The sequence below is a fragment of the Tursiops truncatus genome, chromosome 10 (genome assembly GCF_011762595.2).
Source record: "Tursiops truncatus isolate mTurTru1 chromosome 10, mTurTru1.mat.Y, whole genome shotgun sequence".
NCBI classification, from domain to species: domain Eukaryota; kingdom Metazoa; phylum Chordata; class Mammalia; order Artiodactyla; family Delphinidae; genus Tursiops; species Tursiops truncatus.
Window position 1 is genome coordinate 61818418 of NC_047043.1, and position 14242 is coordinate 61832659.

Sequence of the window (14242 nt, forward strand, 5' to 3'; positions counted from 1 at the left end):
GACTGTAGAGGCCACTTCCACAGGTTTGGGGTCTCCTCAGATCACAAGCCAGTGCTTCTTATTCTGTGGCGCTGACTCTCCACTATGTTCTTGGTTTTGTGGTCTACAATTAAGATTTATAGATAAGTAACCAACCACCAAGGAAGCCTGGGGTGACTGCATATAATATTGAAATCGAATCTTGAACTTGACCCTATTCTTCTGCCATTTGTTGCCTGTTTTGTGTTGAAAAATTCTCACAGAAATTCCAGATAGACTGTATCCTTGGAGTGAGGAACTCTGCTGCCTACATCCCTGGCAGAATACAGGCACTCACAAATGCCTGCTGGCTTGGAGGGCTGCAAAACAGTGGATAGGGAGAGTGAAAATTCATAATGACATGCTCCCAAGATGCTTGATCTGGAGAAAGATGGGCAACATGTTTAGCTCACAGGTAAAGGTAGAGTAAAAACCCTTAAGCAACCAGTTATTTTAGTTTGCAGAGGAAAACAGTATTGGGTGGTGAGCATATGTGTGTGAGTCGTGGCAGGCAAGGGGGGTGAGGGGAGAGCAGATAAAGGGGAGCACGGGGTTAAGGTGAGATGTTCCCTTCACTTCAGAGCTGGTTTCAGCTGGCTTTCACGGAAGACAAACGGCAAGGGGGTCAGAATCTCTCACCCGTTGAGCCTCCCCGTTGATAAGCCCTGTGGTCTTAAGTCCTCCTAATCATTTGCTTCTTGGCCAGCAGTTTCTTTCAGTAAAATGAGGGCTTTTACCTAGATGGACATGAATGTTCTTCTAGTTCTATTACCCTTCAATTCTTTCTGTTTTCCCTTCAATTCTTTCTGTTTTCTAACAGACTGTGTGGTTGGATGAACTGAGAACCAGAAAGAAACTGTGTAATCAGGGAAGCCCATGAATAAGCTTTCAGACCAGCTATCTATTTTCTAGTCTATTTCAAGCTCAATTTTTCTTTTTTTTAGAAAAAAAGACTGTTCTCTGATGATTTTCTGCACTGCCACATACTTATTCATTAAAACTCCGCCCCCAATTCAGAAGAAACTGTGCATTTCCTTCTTTTATGCTGTCTGTATGTTTGATTTGCACAGCTCAACTGGTCAGAGGAACTAAGACATCTGTCCCCCTGCGAGAATCTCTCTCGGTAAGTCACCTCTCAGCCACTTTGCCTATTACTTAGCTCAGCTTGTGTGATGAGTAAAAGCCTTTGCAGGAAACCATGGAAGACATTAGAAAAACACCAGGTGCTCACTGAACTATCTTAAAATATTATCTTTAAGTAAAAAGTTAGATTTCAGAATGGTTTCAGACTGTGATAACATCAAAGATACAAAACATGATTATGAATGAAAAACTTTAAAGGGAGCAATATTATTTTTAAAAGCCCTCACCTTTCATAAGAAAGATTTTTCAGAGAGATGATGATTATTGGCCAAAACCTTGACAGAGATGATCTTCTGGTAAGGAGAACTAAAACCTCCTCATCAGGATGCCCTCTGAACAGACGCCTAACCAGAAGTTGCATCCAAGTCTTCTTTTTTTTTTTTGGCCAAGAAAAGAAGGAAGCCTGAAAATTGTCCAAATTAATAACAAGTTTCAAATATCAAATGAAGTTTCATGGCATATTCAGTGTATGATTCTTTTTCTGGCTCAGAATTTAAAGGTGAGATTTTCTGTGTGCTTCTCTCAGCTGCCTAATCTGAGGTACCAGGAGTTTGAGACTCACAAGGACTAATTAGGGAAAACTCTCAATCAAGGAGTGGAACTTAAATAGACCAGGCAAGTCAGTGGGTCGTGAAGGGACTGAGCTAACTCAGGATGTATGATGGGAGATGAAACACTGTCCACTTGGTCATTTTTATGTATGTGTGGGAGCTCTTAACCATAGCAGCTCAGAAACTACAAACACAAACTTCAGAGAAAATGTGAGAATGGCAGTCTGGATTTCACAACTGGCTGCTGGTTCCTATGACCTTCTCAGGGGACTCAGGCATCAGCCTGTTTCATTTTGACTACACTGAGGCACCAGGCTGACAGTCCTGTTTTTAGTTCTCTCACCAAAGAGTGAAAGATCGGGGACCACGACGGATAAGAGTACAGGCTGCCTGCATTCAAAACTAGTTGCTTCCTCACTGTGTGTCTTTGGCGAAGTTACTCAACCTCTCTGTGCTCTGAGGCCCTTATTTGTAAAATGGGGACAATAACCTGACCCGCCTCACTGGGTCACCTTGAGGATTAACTGAATGAATGGAAGTGAAGCTTGGAACAATGTTTGGCAGGCAGAGCACCCTGGGGAACTGTTCATTACCACCAGCATGCTCGTAATGATGCTGTGTGTAAGCTAACTCCTGGGAATGGCAGCTTCAGAATAGATTGTAAGACAGTGTCGGACGGTGCCTGACCCGGTTTCTGGACATTGTTATCACAGCTTCATTCACTCCACATGGCTACGCAACGTCAGATTTTATTTAGTGAGATGATACTCTCCATCTAGTAAGCAGAGAAGCAGGCAACAAACATCCCTTACTACAGAAGTTCACTGTTTGACCAAAAAAGGGACTTCAGTTAAATGTAGAAATCTATGTATCAACTTTTAAAATCTACTGGTGTTTAAGATAGTTTGCATTCATGATGGACTGTTAAGGACATTCTAGGACTTTAAAAAAGATCTCTTCTTTATTCACAGAGTCGAGCAAAATGGATTGTCAAACATCAAGTCCCCTCTACGACATTGATTATGGGATGTCAGAGCCCTGCCAAAAAGTCAATGTGAGACAAACTGCAGCCCAGCTCCTGCCCCCGCTCTACTCGCTGGTGTTCATCTTTGGTTTTGTGGGTAACATTCTGGTTGTCCTCACCCTGATCAACTGCAAAAAGCTGAAAAGCATGACTGACATCTACCTGCTCAACTTGGCCGTCTCTGACCTGCTTTTCATCATCACCATCCCATTCTGGGCTCACTATGCTGCAGACCAGTGGGTCTTTGGAGATATAACGTGCCAGTTTTTCACGGGCTTCTATTTCATTGGCTTTTTCTCTGGAATCTTCTTCATCATCCTCTTGACAATTGATAGGTACCTGGCTATCGTCCATGCTGTGTTTGCTTTGAAAGCCAGGACAGTCACCTCTGGGGTGGTGACAAGTGGGGTCACCTGGGTGGTGGCTGTGTTTGCCTCTCTCCCAGGAATCATCTTCACCAAATCCCAGAAAGAGGGTTCTCGTTATACATGCAGCCCTCATTTTCCATCCAGTCGGTATCATTTCTGGAAGAACCTCCAAACTTTAAAGATAGTCATCTTGGGCCTGGTGCTGCCACTGCTTGTCATGATCGTCTGCTACTCGGGAATCCTAAAAACCCTGCTTCGGTGTCGCAACGAGAAGAAGAAGCACAAGGCCGTGAGGCTCATCTTTGCCATCATGATTGTCTACTTTCTCTTCTGGGCTCCCTACAACATCATCCTTCTTCTGAGCACCTTCCAGGAATTCTTTGGCCTGAATAACTGCAGTGACTCTAATAGGCTGGACCAAGCCATGCAGGTGACAGAGACCCTGGGGATGACACACTGCTGCATCAACCCCATCATCTATGCCTTCGTCGGGGAGAAGTTCCGAAGCTATCTCTTACAGTTCTTCCGAAAGCACGTTGCCAGATGCTTCTGCAAAGGCTGTCCAGTCTTCCAGGGAGACGCTCCAGAGAGAACGAGCTCCATTTACACACGATCCACAGGGGAGCAGGAAATCTCTGTTGGCTTGTGACCTGACTCAGTTTTTATATGCAGATTAGGGGCAGGAGCGGTTCTTTTAAAGAGGAAGTTACTGTCATAGAGGGTTTAAGTTTCATCCATTTATTTGGCATCAGCTCTAAGTATATTAGATATTTCAAGCTCATCAGTTCTAGAAAGCCAAACCAAAACACGTGATGAAATAGCAACCTTCTCACCTCCACTCCACATACATCAATTTATTGGCAAACTCTCCCTTCACTGCAAAAGTTCAATAAAAAAAAAAAAAAAAATCCTCAGAGAATTGCTAATTCCTGAGTTCGGTTACCTGAACGGGAATAACAAAATGAACTGAGGAAAGTACTGTATAGTTTCTTATTGGAGTAGGGCAACATCCAGGTTGCAAATGTGCTTAAAATATATCTTTCTCTTGCCATGGGGAGAAAAGACATGCCCGTGATCAGTTAAGAAATGACAACTTCCATGTGGGATCTCCCCTCCAAGGTGTGGTTAACAAGTTCCACAGACATTCACACCAGGGGAGAGCCCTGTGGCCTGCTGAGAGCTGGGAAGGCTTCTTCGCAGAGAAGGGATTGGAGGTGGATGGTCTGTTGGTGAAGAGGGAAGATGAGCTGCAGGCACCGCACTGGCAAAGACTGGCTGTGGGGAGATGTGCTCTGGTTGGGGGAGCCCCAGGGGAGGAAGGATGAGGTGAGAGCATGAGGAACCTGGACAGCGCTGCTCATCAAAGTCCAAGAGCAGAGCAGGGAGCCCTTGCCAGTGTTGCAGAAGGCTCATTCCACAGCCAAAGGATGGCCTGGAAAGGTGAGCATTCAGGGAAAGGAGACCAAAACAATCTGATCGAGTGAGGAGGCTCCACTTAGGTCGAGGCACAAGAGATGGGAAGGAGGGGTGCATTCTCACAGCATTTAGGATGAGAGTCAGCAATAATAGTTGGGGCGGATTTGGCTTGGCGGTGAGGAGCAGAGAACAGTCAGAGTGAACCCCTAGATTCCACGCGAGCATCAGAGATGCCCTGAAAGAGACACCAAGAAGGAGGAGGAGGTTTAGGTCAAAACAGGAGTTGGTGGAAGAGAAAGTTGGTGGTCTGTGAGCTGACCAAAGCCCTAGGCACACAGACCCTGGGCTGCCTGTGACTGACTGCTCCGCCCCCAGAGCTGTCCGTCCCATCCAGGCTCGAATCATGAGGCATCTCCAGGGGGCTCTGAAACACCAGATTTACGAACGCACGAGCCTGAGGTCCAGGAACACTTTTAGGTCAGATATGACATCTAGGTGAGGACTGATTACACAGTTAATGAAAATCCAGAGCTTTATAAGCACCGAGTAAAGAGGTCCCCAAGAGCTGCAGGAAGCCTGAATGACTGTTTCTGCCTGTTTCAGGCGCACCACTATTTACGGTTTTCTGGATCTAACTATCAATAGACAAAGGGAAGAAGGACACACTCATTTGGAAACAGGCTGCCTCAAGCTTTATAAGCCACAAAACGTGCAATTTACTAACCTCTGTGTTTCAGGCTGAGTGTGGAGGCTTTAGATACACCTTCCAGGCACCATCTCCAAACAAAGCATATCCAAACACTAAGAGACTTATTCATTTCAAAGGGAGAATTTGAAATTTTTCGCAGTTGCTACTTCTGTTATTTTGTATATGCCTAAGATTGTTTTGAATTCAGGGGTAGCTAAGACTATCGTTGTAAAGATTAGGTGGGAAAATGTAAAGGAGTGAGAATCCCTCAGGAGATTAAGGTGTCAAAATAAGAGGTACTACTGATTTTTCTGCAGTTCTTAAATGGGAATCTTGAGGGTTGTGGCTATCAATGGGAAGTGACTGGAAGGACCTTTTCTTTTGCCCTTAAGGTTACTGAGAGTGCATATATAACACATGACCCTCACCTATGAATCAGTTCAAACATTCTGGTATCTTTGTGTATATACATATAAACATATATATATGTATATATACACATATACATGTGTATGACATTCTTACATATATAGGAAGTTACAAACTGCTTAGAAGAAAATATGTATCTAATAAAAACCCTGTAAAATAACTGGTTGTATTCTTGTATTTTCAGCCAAGTTTACATTTAGAAAATAGCACATAAAGTTGTGAGAGCATTTTGTGTAGCTGTTTCGGAAAATTTCATACACACACACAAACACACATATTGAGAATTATTTTTCTAATTATTTTTAAAAGTTAACCTTCTCCCTGGATCAAATTGCCAGAATAATTTGTTTTTAAAGATGCTACTTCCCAGAGTGGTGATTCTGAACAACTGACCCTGCAAACTTTTAAATTTCAAATTTAATTCTGCTCAAGCAAAAGAACTGACATATTTTTTTAAAAAAATCAATGTGTGATTCAGCATATGCCAGCTGTCTATGCTTGAAAATGAAGACATACAATGTCATAACCTGGTCATTTATCTGTAGTCTTGAGTTACAGATACATAATGCAGGAGGAAGAGGTTGGTGGCTATAAAGATTACTTTTCTTTCATTTAAAGTCTCTCCCCAAAACTTGGCTGTAATTTCAGCGATGGCAACGGTGCCCATGTGAACTTCTGTGCACGCGTCTCTCACCCTCAAGGAGGACAGGTGCTCCATGTGGAGGTGACCTGGCCAGGCACATTCACACTGGTTTTCCCCCTGCTGTCCTCTCCCCTTCCAGAGTGGACTCTAGAGTTGGCCAGCGTCCTACATGCAGGTCTGTGAAATGAGCAGCAGACAAGGACAGCTGGAGCTGGTCCTTAGGACAGCTTCTCCCTAACAATACCTGAAAGACTTCCATCTCATAGGCTACAAGGAGGCATGAACCAATGAAGGCTGGAAGAGGGCTGGGATTAGAGCAGAGGGAAGGGCCAGGGAGAAAGCAGGCCCTGCCCCATATGACAAAGGCAGCTGCCATAGGGAGACTGGAAAGTGTCAGTTTTTATGGCTGATACACATGCACTTCTTATCCTCTTTCCCTCTGAAAAAATGAATCCAACGTTAACATGAAGAAAAAGCTACCCAACATGTCTGCAGCCTTTCCAGGGTGCATACCCCACGCTCACTCCTCGTTTGCCTGGATCCTCCATGCCCCTTGCTTTGCAGGCCCCTCCACTGCCCACCTCTTCTCTGCCCATCCCTTAGATCAACAAACAAGTGTGAACTCATTATGGCCTGCAGGTTCTGACTCCATTCACTGCCTCAACTCAGAGGCCCCATCAAGGACGGGGTTGTATGTGCCATGGAGAAAGTCAAAGAAAAGGTAAACGTCCTTAGCAGGGAGCAATAATGTGCAAATTCATAAGCTAAGATTCTGTTGACATATATATTCCAAGGGTTCTCAGTAAAAGCAGCTCTGACTAAACTAAAACGTACTGGCATTTCTACTGATTAAATTAATAAGTCATTTACTTTCTATCTGAAGGAAGGACAGATTCCCCAACATGAACATCAACGTTCAAATGTTAACCCTTCTAATGAAGACATCAGACACCACTGAAGTAAGAAGTGAGCCAGAGAACAAGTCCTGAACTTCCTAACTGCTCTGGCTCATAGTCTGGTAACATATCTTTTACCTACAGTTCAGGGTTTGCGAAGACCTCCTATAACCCTCAGGGGTGAGGGTGGACAGAAGAGGCAAAAAGAGGCATTTCCATAGCTCCTTTGCAATTAAATAAAATTCACTATAAAAGTCTTGCTTGTATTTTTCCAAAATACTGTCAAACTTTAATATATTACATTATGTATATGTCATAATTGTGCCACATTTTCCATTTTCCTTAATTTGTTGTAAGCATATTTACAAGTCTTACTTATATTTGGCTCCATATTGTTACTACTTTGAGAATAAGTTCTGTGTCACTGTGATTCTGTCATGTTTCAGGAACTTATTTTTGTCTCCTTTCTTAAAGTGGTTAACTAGTTTTTCAAAGCACACACTTAAACATCTTTTTCACATTAAATTCAATGGGAAGCCCTTCAAAACCATTAAGAACCTCGGGCTATACTGTCCCCCTGTGGCCACTTAGTAAACCAACAGGGGGGCCAGCAGCCATCCTTGACCACAGAGAATGTAGACAGGGGGCATTTTTACACTCAGCCGTTTAATCTCTGTCTCTGCTGGCGCCACTCCTGCTGTGGACAAGAAGTATTTCCACAGCAGCTCGCGGTGGATGATGCACAACTCATTCTTGTTATTTGTGAAGAACAAGAGGAGCATCAGTGGAGGCCACACTGATGCCTGCAGGGAAGGTCCCAGCTGCCCAGGGCCAATCCCTACAGATCTGGTCAATCTCTGGGATTCTGATTTGATCAGTCTGCGATGAGGCCTGTGGTTATGACTTTCAGAAATTCCCCGGGTGATTGTAAGTGTCACCAAGTTTGAAAACCACTTGCTTACAGCCCGTCGAACCGAAAGCAGGTTCGAGAGGTGGCTGATGTCTGAGGAGGATGCTGCCCGGCCTGGAAGTGGGTGGCATGTGGGCCCGGTAGACTCTGGATTCAGACCCTCAATTCTCATAACAGTGCATTGACTCTGTCTTCCCCCAAGCTGGTTTTAAAAGCGTGTAAATCTAGACTTAATTGGCAATATAAAATATCTGTATTTGAGGCTCCAAATATTTCGCTTTCATTTCTGGTTTTGGATTATGTTTTGACCCATCCATTCCAAGTGAAAAGTAAATAAAAGTGGGATGTCTGGTGCCCATGCTGAGCTTGACGACTTCAATTTCAACAGAGAACAAGTCCATCATGTACAAAAGGTCTGTCTGAGATGGTTTACAAGTGAATATAGATTTTGCTTCTGTTGGCAAAAGAATACTCCCCCCATTTCCTCCTCCCTTCAGTGAGCCCCACCATTAACCATGACCAGTAAAAAGCATTATACCCGAAGAACCAGATAACTCTGGGAGTCCCTTTCAACCCTGGGTGAGGCAATGATAATTCTGCAGAGAAATCAACAGTTTTAAAACAGCAATTGTTCCTATTTAGTCTAAAGTTCCTCTACTTGTGTTGACTGCCACTTACCTAATATTCTTCAAAAATTCCTTTTAAGAAAATTATGACTTTTTGTAACATATAATCAAATCAGGGCTCTGTTGATTGGTTAACTCACTCCTTCATGCAGGGTACAAAGTAGACCCTGGTAGACGAAAGAGCAGCTATTTAAAAATCAGACTGGGACTTCCCTGGTGGTGCAATGGTTAAGACTCCTTGCTCCCAATGCAGGGGGCCCAGGTTTGATCCATGGTCCAGGAACTAGATCCCACATGCATGCTGCAACTAAGAGTTCGCATGCCACAAGTAAGGAGCCCACCTGCCACAACCAAGGAGCCCACATGATGCAATAGGAAGCCGGCGAGCCACAACTAAGGACCCTGCCTGCTGCAACTAAGACCCAATGCAACCAAAAAAATAAATAAATATTTAAGGAAAAAAAATCAGACTGACTTGAGCTCCAGCCTTGAGACTGTGGGAGCTTGTGGAAGTGACTTAAAGACCCTGGATCTCAGATTCCTTTCCTGTAATTTGGGGCACTGTTAACATCCACCAGTGAATTATGCTGGGATATGGTGTCTAGACCAGCACTGTCCAGCAGGATTTTCTGTAATGATGAAAATGCTCTGTATCTGCACTGTCCAATACAGCGGCCACCAGACTACTGCAAAATGTGGCTAATGTGACTGTGGAACTAGGTTTTTTATTTTATTTTAATTAATTTAATTTTAATATGGCCAATGGCTATATTAATGGACAGTGCAAGTCTGGCATACAACAGATACTCGTAAATATCAGTAACACCTGGACTGGCATCAGGGATTCCTACGTTTAAATTCCTAGGCACATTACTACATGTTTCTAAGCCTGTTTCCTCATCTGTAATATGGGGCTAATAATAATACCTACCTCACAGATTGGTTCAGAGGATTAAACAGAAATTACACGTTAATGGCTTAGCACAGTACCTGGCGCACAGAAAGACCCTCTTGTAACTGTCGGCTGCTTTCCTAATAATGGCTGTTTGCTCTTTACACTAGCCCCCCCCCCCACCCCCCCCCCCCCCCCCGCGAAGAATGCTCTTCAACATGGTGGGCGATCCAGCTCACTTTCTGTAGTGGAATAGAAGCACTGCAGACCTGAGAGGGCTCTTTGGGTGTGAAATCAAACACCATGGATTTACAGTAATAGATGGAGAGGGCCTCCCAACTTTATGGCATTGTGTTCAATCCATTCGACCTTATGGATCTCCTTTGAAAAGCCTTTCAAGCGTAATTAACCTGATAATGTAATTCTGGCTGGATGCAGACCCTGTAGCTCAAAGCAAAATGGGACATGGAGGTGTGGGTGGCAGGCCAACTCCCCTCCCCTGCCTCTGGGATTCTGACAGAAGCTTACACACAAGGAGAATCAAGAACTCGGTTAAGTACTGAATGTACAATGAGCTCTGGCAAAGTAACATGGGCAGATGTGGCTTAGGCAGGAAGGCAATGGGGTTTCTCACCACTGTCCTCCATCGAGATCTGGGACCTCACCCCCAGGTGAGCCCGGGGAAAGGGGAGCAATCAAAAGACCCTTGGCCCACTCTCCTCCCATGGAAGCTAGGACAGTCAGGGGTGGGAGAGGGATGGCAAGTGTCCCCGTCAGCCCTCCCCTGAGAGGGAGAGGGGACTTGGGCAGAGGCTCTGCCCTCCGTGGAGCAGAAGCAGAAACCTGGGGAAATGGTAAGTGAGGGAGGTCTCTCTAGTACCATTCAGCTGTGCATTAACCGTCTGAAGCTCAACATTCATTCATTCAACAAACACTTGTGGAGGGCCTACTACGTGCGAGACAACAACCATTCCACGAACGGGAGTCTGTCCTCACGAGATTCACTGTTAAGAGAGAAAGGCAAGCAAATAAACAAAGTGACCTGGTGTTTGAAGAGCGCCCTGTGAATGAGGTACAGGGAGGAGAATGAGCTCTCCCAGCCCGAGTACAAGGGCCCAGGGAAGGGAGCCTGAAGGAGGCAATGTGTACTGAGCAAGGGCTGCTGAGAAGCTCCTTAGGTGGTCATGGGAGAGGGAACAAGTGTGCAGAGGTGACCGAGAGCAAGGCACAGGACAGGGGCCTCAAGTGGCACAGCCAATGAGATAGGTATAGATGGACAGACAGATACACAGACTATGTGAGTGTGGGGGGAGTGGGCATTCCTCCCAAGGGAGGTCAGGAGTGGTGGCCAGTACAGAGAGGGCAGGACCAGGAAGTGTCCCCGCCAGGCTTCCCCTGGGCAAACCCTCTGCCCTGCCTTTGAGCAGAAGCAAAACACAAGGTGATGGGGAGCCAGGAGTCTCCCCAAAATACTACCCAAGTGCATTAGCTATTTATGATTCCACATTCCCCAATTACTCATTAATTCAACATTTACTGAGTGCCTACTGTGTGAAATGTCTGTGTCCAGCTCTCAGGTGTGGATTCCTTTCTGCTGGCCACAGGAAACCCCTGACACAATTAGACCCCAACAGCTTTGCTTTTCAGAAAAAGTCTGTCTGTAGGACAAAAGGAGAGACTCAGGGAAGGAGCAGGCATCACAAACCAGAGGCGGTAGGGTGAGAAAAGCCAAGGATCACATGGGCCCCAGGGAATGAGGTTTCCATGGAAGCAGAGTTATTTCCAGACATCTAAAGCTCTCTGCTTTTAGTGCCAGTGTTTTTATCATGGCCATTTTATAAGGAGAGCCTGTCTACCACCTCTGCTTGTATCTATGCCTCCTTAAGTAGATTACGCTGAACAGTATGTACTTATTCCTTACTGTCCAGCATCACTGTCCTGAGCGCAGGTCGTGGAGGCGTGGGGACACGTCTGCACCTGCAGACAAGGCCCCAGGCTCTCTGAATTCTTGGATCTGGTTTTGTAACTTCCCTGTCTCTCCTCTTGCTCTAGTTTGCAGGTACCAAAGGGAATAATTTAAAAGTCTCCTTCCCACTCCTATCTCCAGTTCCCCAGTTTCCTATCCTAGAGGCAATGAAGTTACCAGATTCTTATCATTCAGGAGATATTTCCTGCATATATAAGCAAATTCTGCATCCCTATCTCCTACTTTTACACAAATGCTAGTACAATATACTACACCTTGGTTCTTTTCACTTTATGATCTTGGGCAACTTACTTAAGCTCTCTGTGCCTCACTTTCTCCGTCTGTGAAATAGGGATAATACCAACCTCACAGATTGTTCTAAGGAGTAAATAAATACATTAACTGGCATATGGCAATATGTGACATGTACTAACTGTCCCATGACGGCCACTCAGAGAATTTTAGCTATTGTTGTTGTTTGCCATTCAGAAAAATTTTATTTGTATGCAAGTGAACTTACTTTTTCTTTGGATTCTGGGTTTTGTGGCATGTTCAGAAAAGCCTTTCCCACTCTGAGATTGCAAAAGACTCCGTGTTTTCTTGGCTTCATTTTTTTTAATATAATTTTTACTGCTCTCTCTGGGATTTATCTTGGAGTATGGAGTGACGAGCGGATCTAAGACATCCCCCCCCCCAGGGGGTACACAATCATCCCAAGACCATTTGTTAAATAATTTTCCTACTAACTTAAAATGCCATCTCTCTAATATTTTAAATGCCCCTCAATGTCTGGCTCTACTTCTGTACTTTCAGTTAAATGACTGCATCCTGGGGTGCCATTTAACACGTTTCTCTGTACCCTGTATTTTCTTCAAATTGGTTGTTACATCTGGAGGCCTCTTGAGCTGCAGGTGTGATTCCCTGGGGAGACACCTCATGAATGCGGCAAGCTCTTCCATCGCTCCACACAGGGGGTGCACTGTCACCATTACTGTGATGTCAGTGTTGAGCACTGGGCTCGGGGCAGTCATATCAGTTAGAGAGCCCCCCTGCCAGCCTTTGGTGGTCTTTCAAGGGCACTACAGTGGACACAAATTAGAGAAGCGACTTGCCTACACTGAAGTCTGGGGGTATGATACCCAGGTGAGCCAGTCAGATCCTGCTCCCAGAGATGATGACCATGACTGGGCCCCAGAGCAGCAGGCAGTGACCTGGAGAGAGTACCAATAACTGCCTGGTGGGGGGTGCGGGGGGAGGCTGTCCCAACACAGAACTGCCCCAGGTCACATCTTTCCCAGGGCCAGATGCTTGGCGATTCCTCCTCTCCTGTGATCAACCCCAGGAATCTGCCAGCACTTCCCTTCATTGCTGGGTAAGCCTGAGTGGCTCTCTGTTTGCACATAGGGTGCCTTCAGGAATACAGACAATACAGTCACAGAAGTTCCTGCTTCCCCTACACGTGCAGCAGAAGCACTTCTCCACACCACACTTTCCAGCGGCTCCCTTCTTTTTCCAGTTGAGTGGTAGGTTTCATCCACAGATGCACAGATATTTGTTCACCAGCTATTGTGAACTGAATGTGACCACCACCACCCGCCTCCCATTCATTTGTTGAAATCCTAACCCCAATGTAGCCCCAATGTGAAATCCTAACTCCAATGTATTTGGAGGTGAGGCCTTTGGGAGGTAATTAGGTCATGAGAGTGGAGCCCTCATGACTGGCATTAGTGCCCTTATAAAAGAGACAGGAGAGCTTGCTCATTCTCTGCTCTTCCCCTGTGAGAATACAAGGAGAAGATGGACATCTGGAGGCTTTCACCAGACACCAGACCTGCTGGCACCTTGATCTTGGACTTCCCAGCCTCCAGAAGTGTGAGAAATAAATGCCTGTTGTTTAAGCCACCCCGTCTACAGTGACTGGTTACAGCCAACCCAAGGTGACCAAGACACCAGGCATTTTGCTACAATGTGTTTCTTTCTTTCTATTTATCTATCTATTTTGGCTGTGCCAGGTCTTAGTTGCAGCATGCGGGCTCTTAGTTGTGGCACGTAGACTCTTAGTTGCAGCACGCAGACTCCTTGGTTGCAGCATGTGAACTCTTAGCTGCAGCATGCATGCGGGATCTAGTTCCCCAACCAGGGATCGAACCCGGGCCCCCTGCATTAGGAGTGTGGAGCCTTACCCACTGGACCACCAGGGAAGACCCCAAAGTGTTTCTCTGTCCTTTTGGAAACTGCTTTTTTAAGGGATCTATATTAATTACAAAATAATATCATTTTTGGAAAGTGAACCCTTCTGCCCCTCTTAAAGTGCTGTCCCCCACCGCATAGTTTTCCTCCTCTATCAAAACCTCCTCTCCCATTTTTCACCCAGCACAGGGTAACTAACAGATTACAGTGGAAAAGTGTCACTAATTCGGGGGATTTGCATTTTAAGTTAATCATTTATATACCCAAAGATACTTATAGAGAAGCTAGTGTGCTGGTGCTAGGGTCACAATGGGGCACGAGTTCCTGTGTTCACGGAATGATACAAGAGTCTAGAGACAGGATCCAGAGAAGTAAACAGACAATTGTACAGTGTAGAGTGAGGCATGCTCCAGCACCGAGGAGGGCTTCCCAGCCCAGTGCTGGGCTGTCAGAGTTGGCCTCCTGGCAGTGACGATGGCTCA

At 45.3% G+C, this 14242-nt stretch overlaps 1 protein-coding gene across 1 annotated transcript; it reads left to right on the plus strand.

The window, feature by feature from the left end:
* The first annotated feature begins 930 nt into the window (after positions 1-930).
* Positions 931-5812, plus strand: LOC101319152 (C-C chemokine receptor type 5). The gene is made up of 2 exons (XM_019946955.3): positions 931-1141; positions 2684-5812. Exon 2 carries the CDS (start codon positions 2695-2697, stop codon positions 3751-3753), a length of 1059 nt encoding a protein of 352 aa, XP_019802514.2. The 5' UTR covers positions 931-1141; positions 2684-2694; the 3' UTR covers positions 3754-5812.
* Positions 5813-14242: the final 8430 nt, after the last annotated feature.

Coding starts and splice junctions, on each gene's coding strand:
- LOC101319152 (XM_019946955.3), top strand. CDS start 2,695: ATGGATTGTCAAACATCAAGTCCCCTCTACGACATTGATTATGGGATG.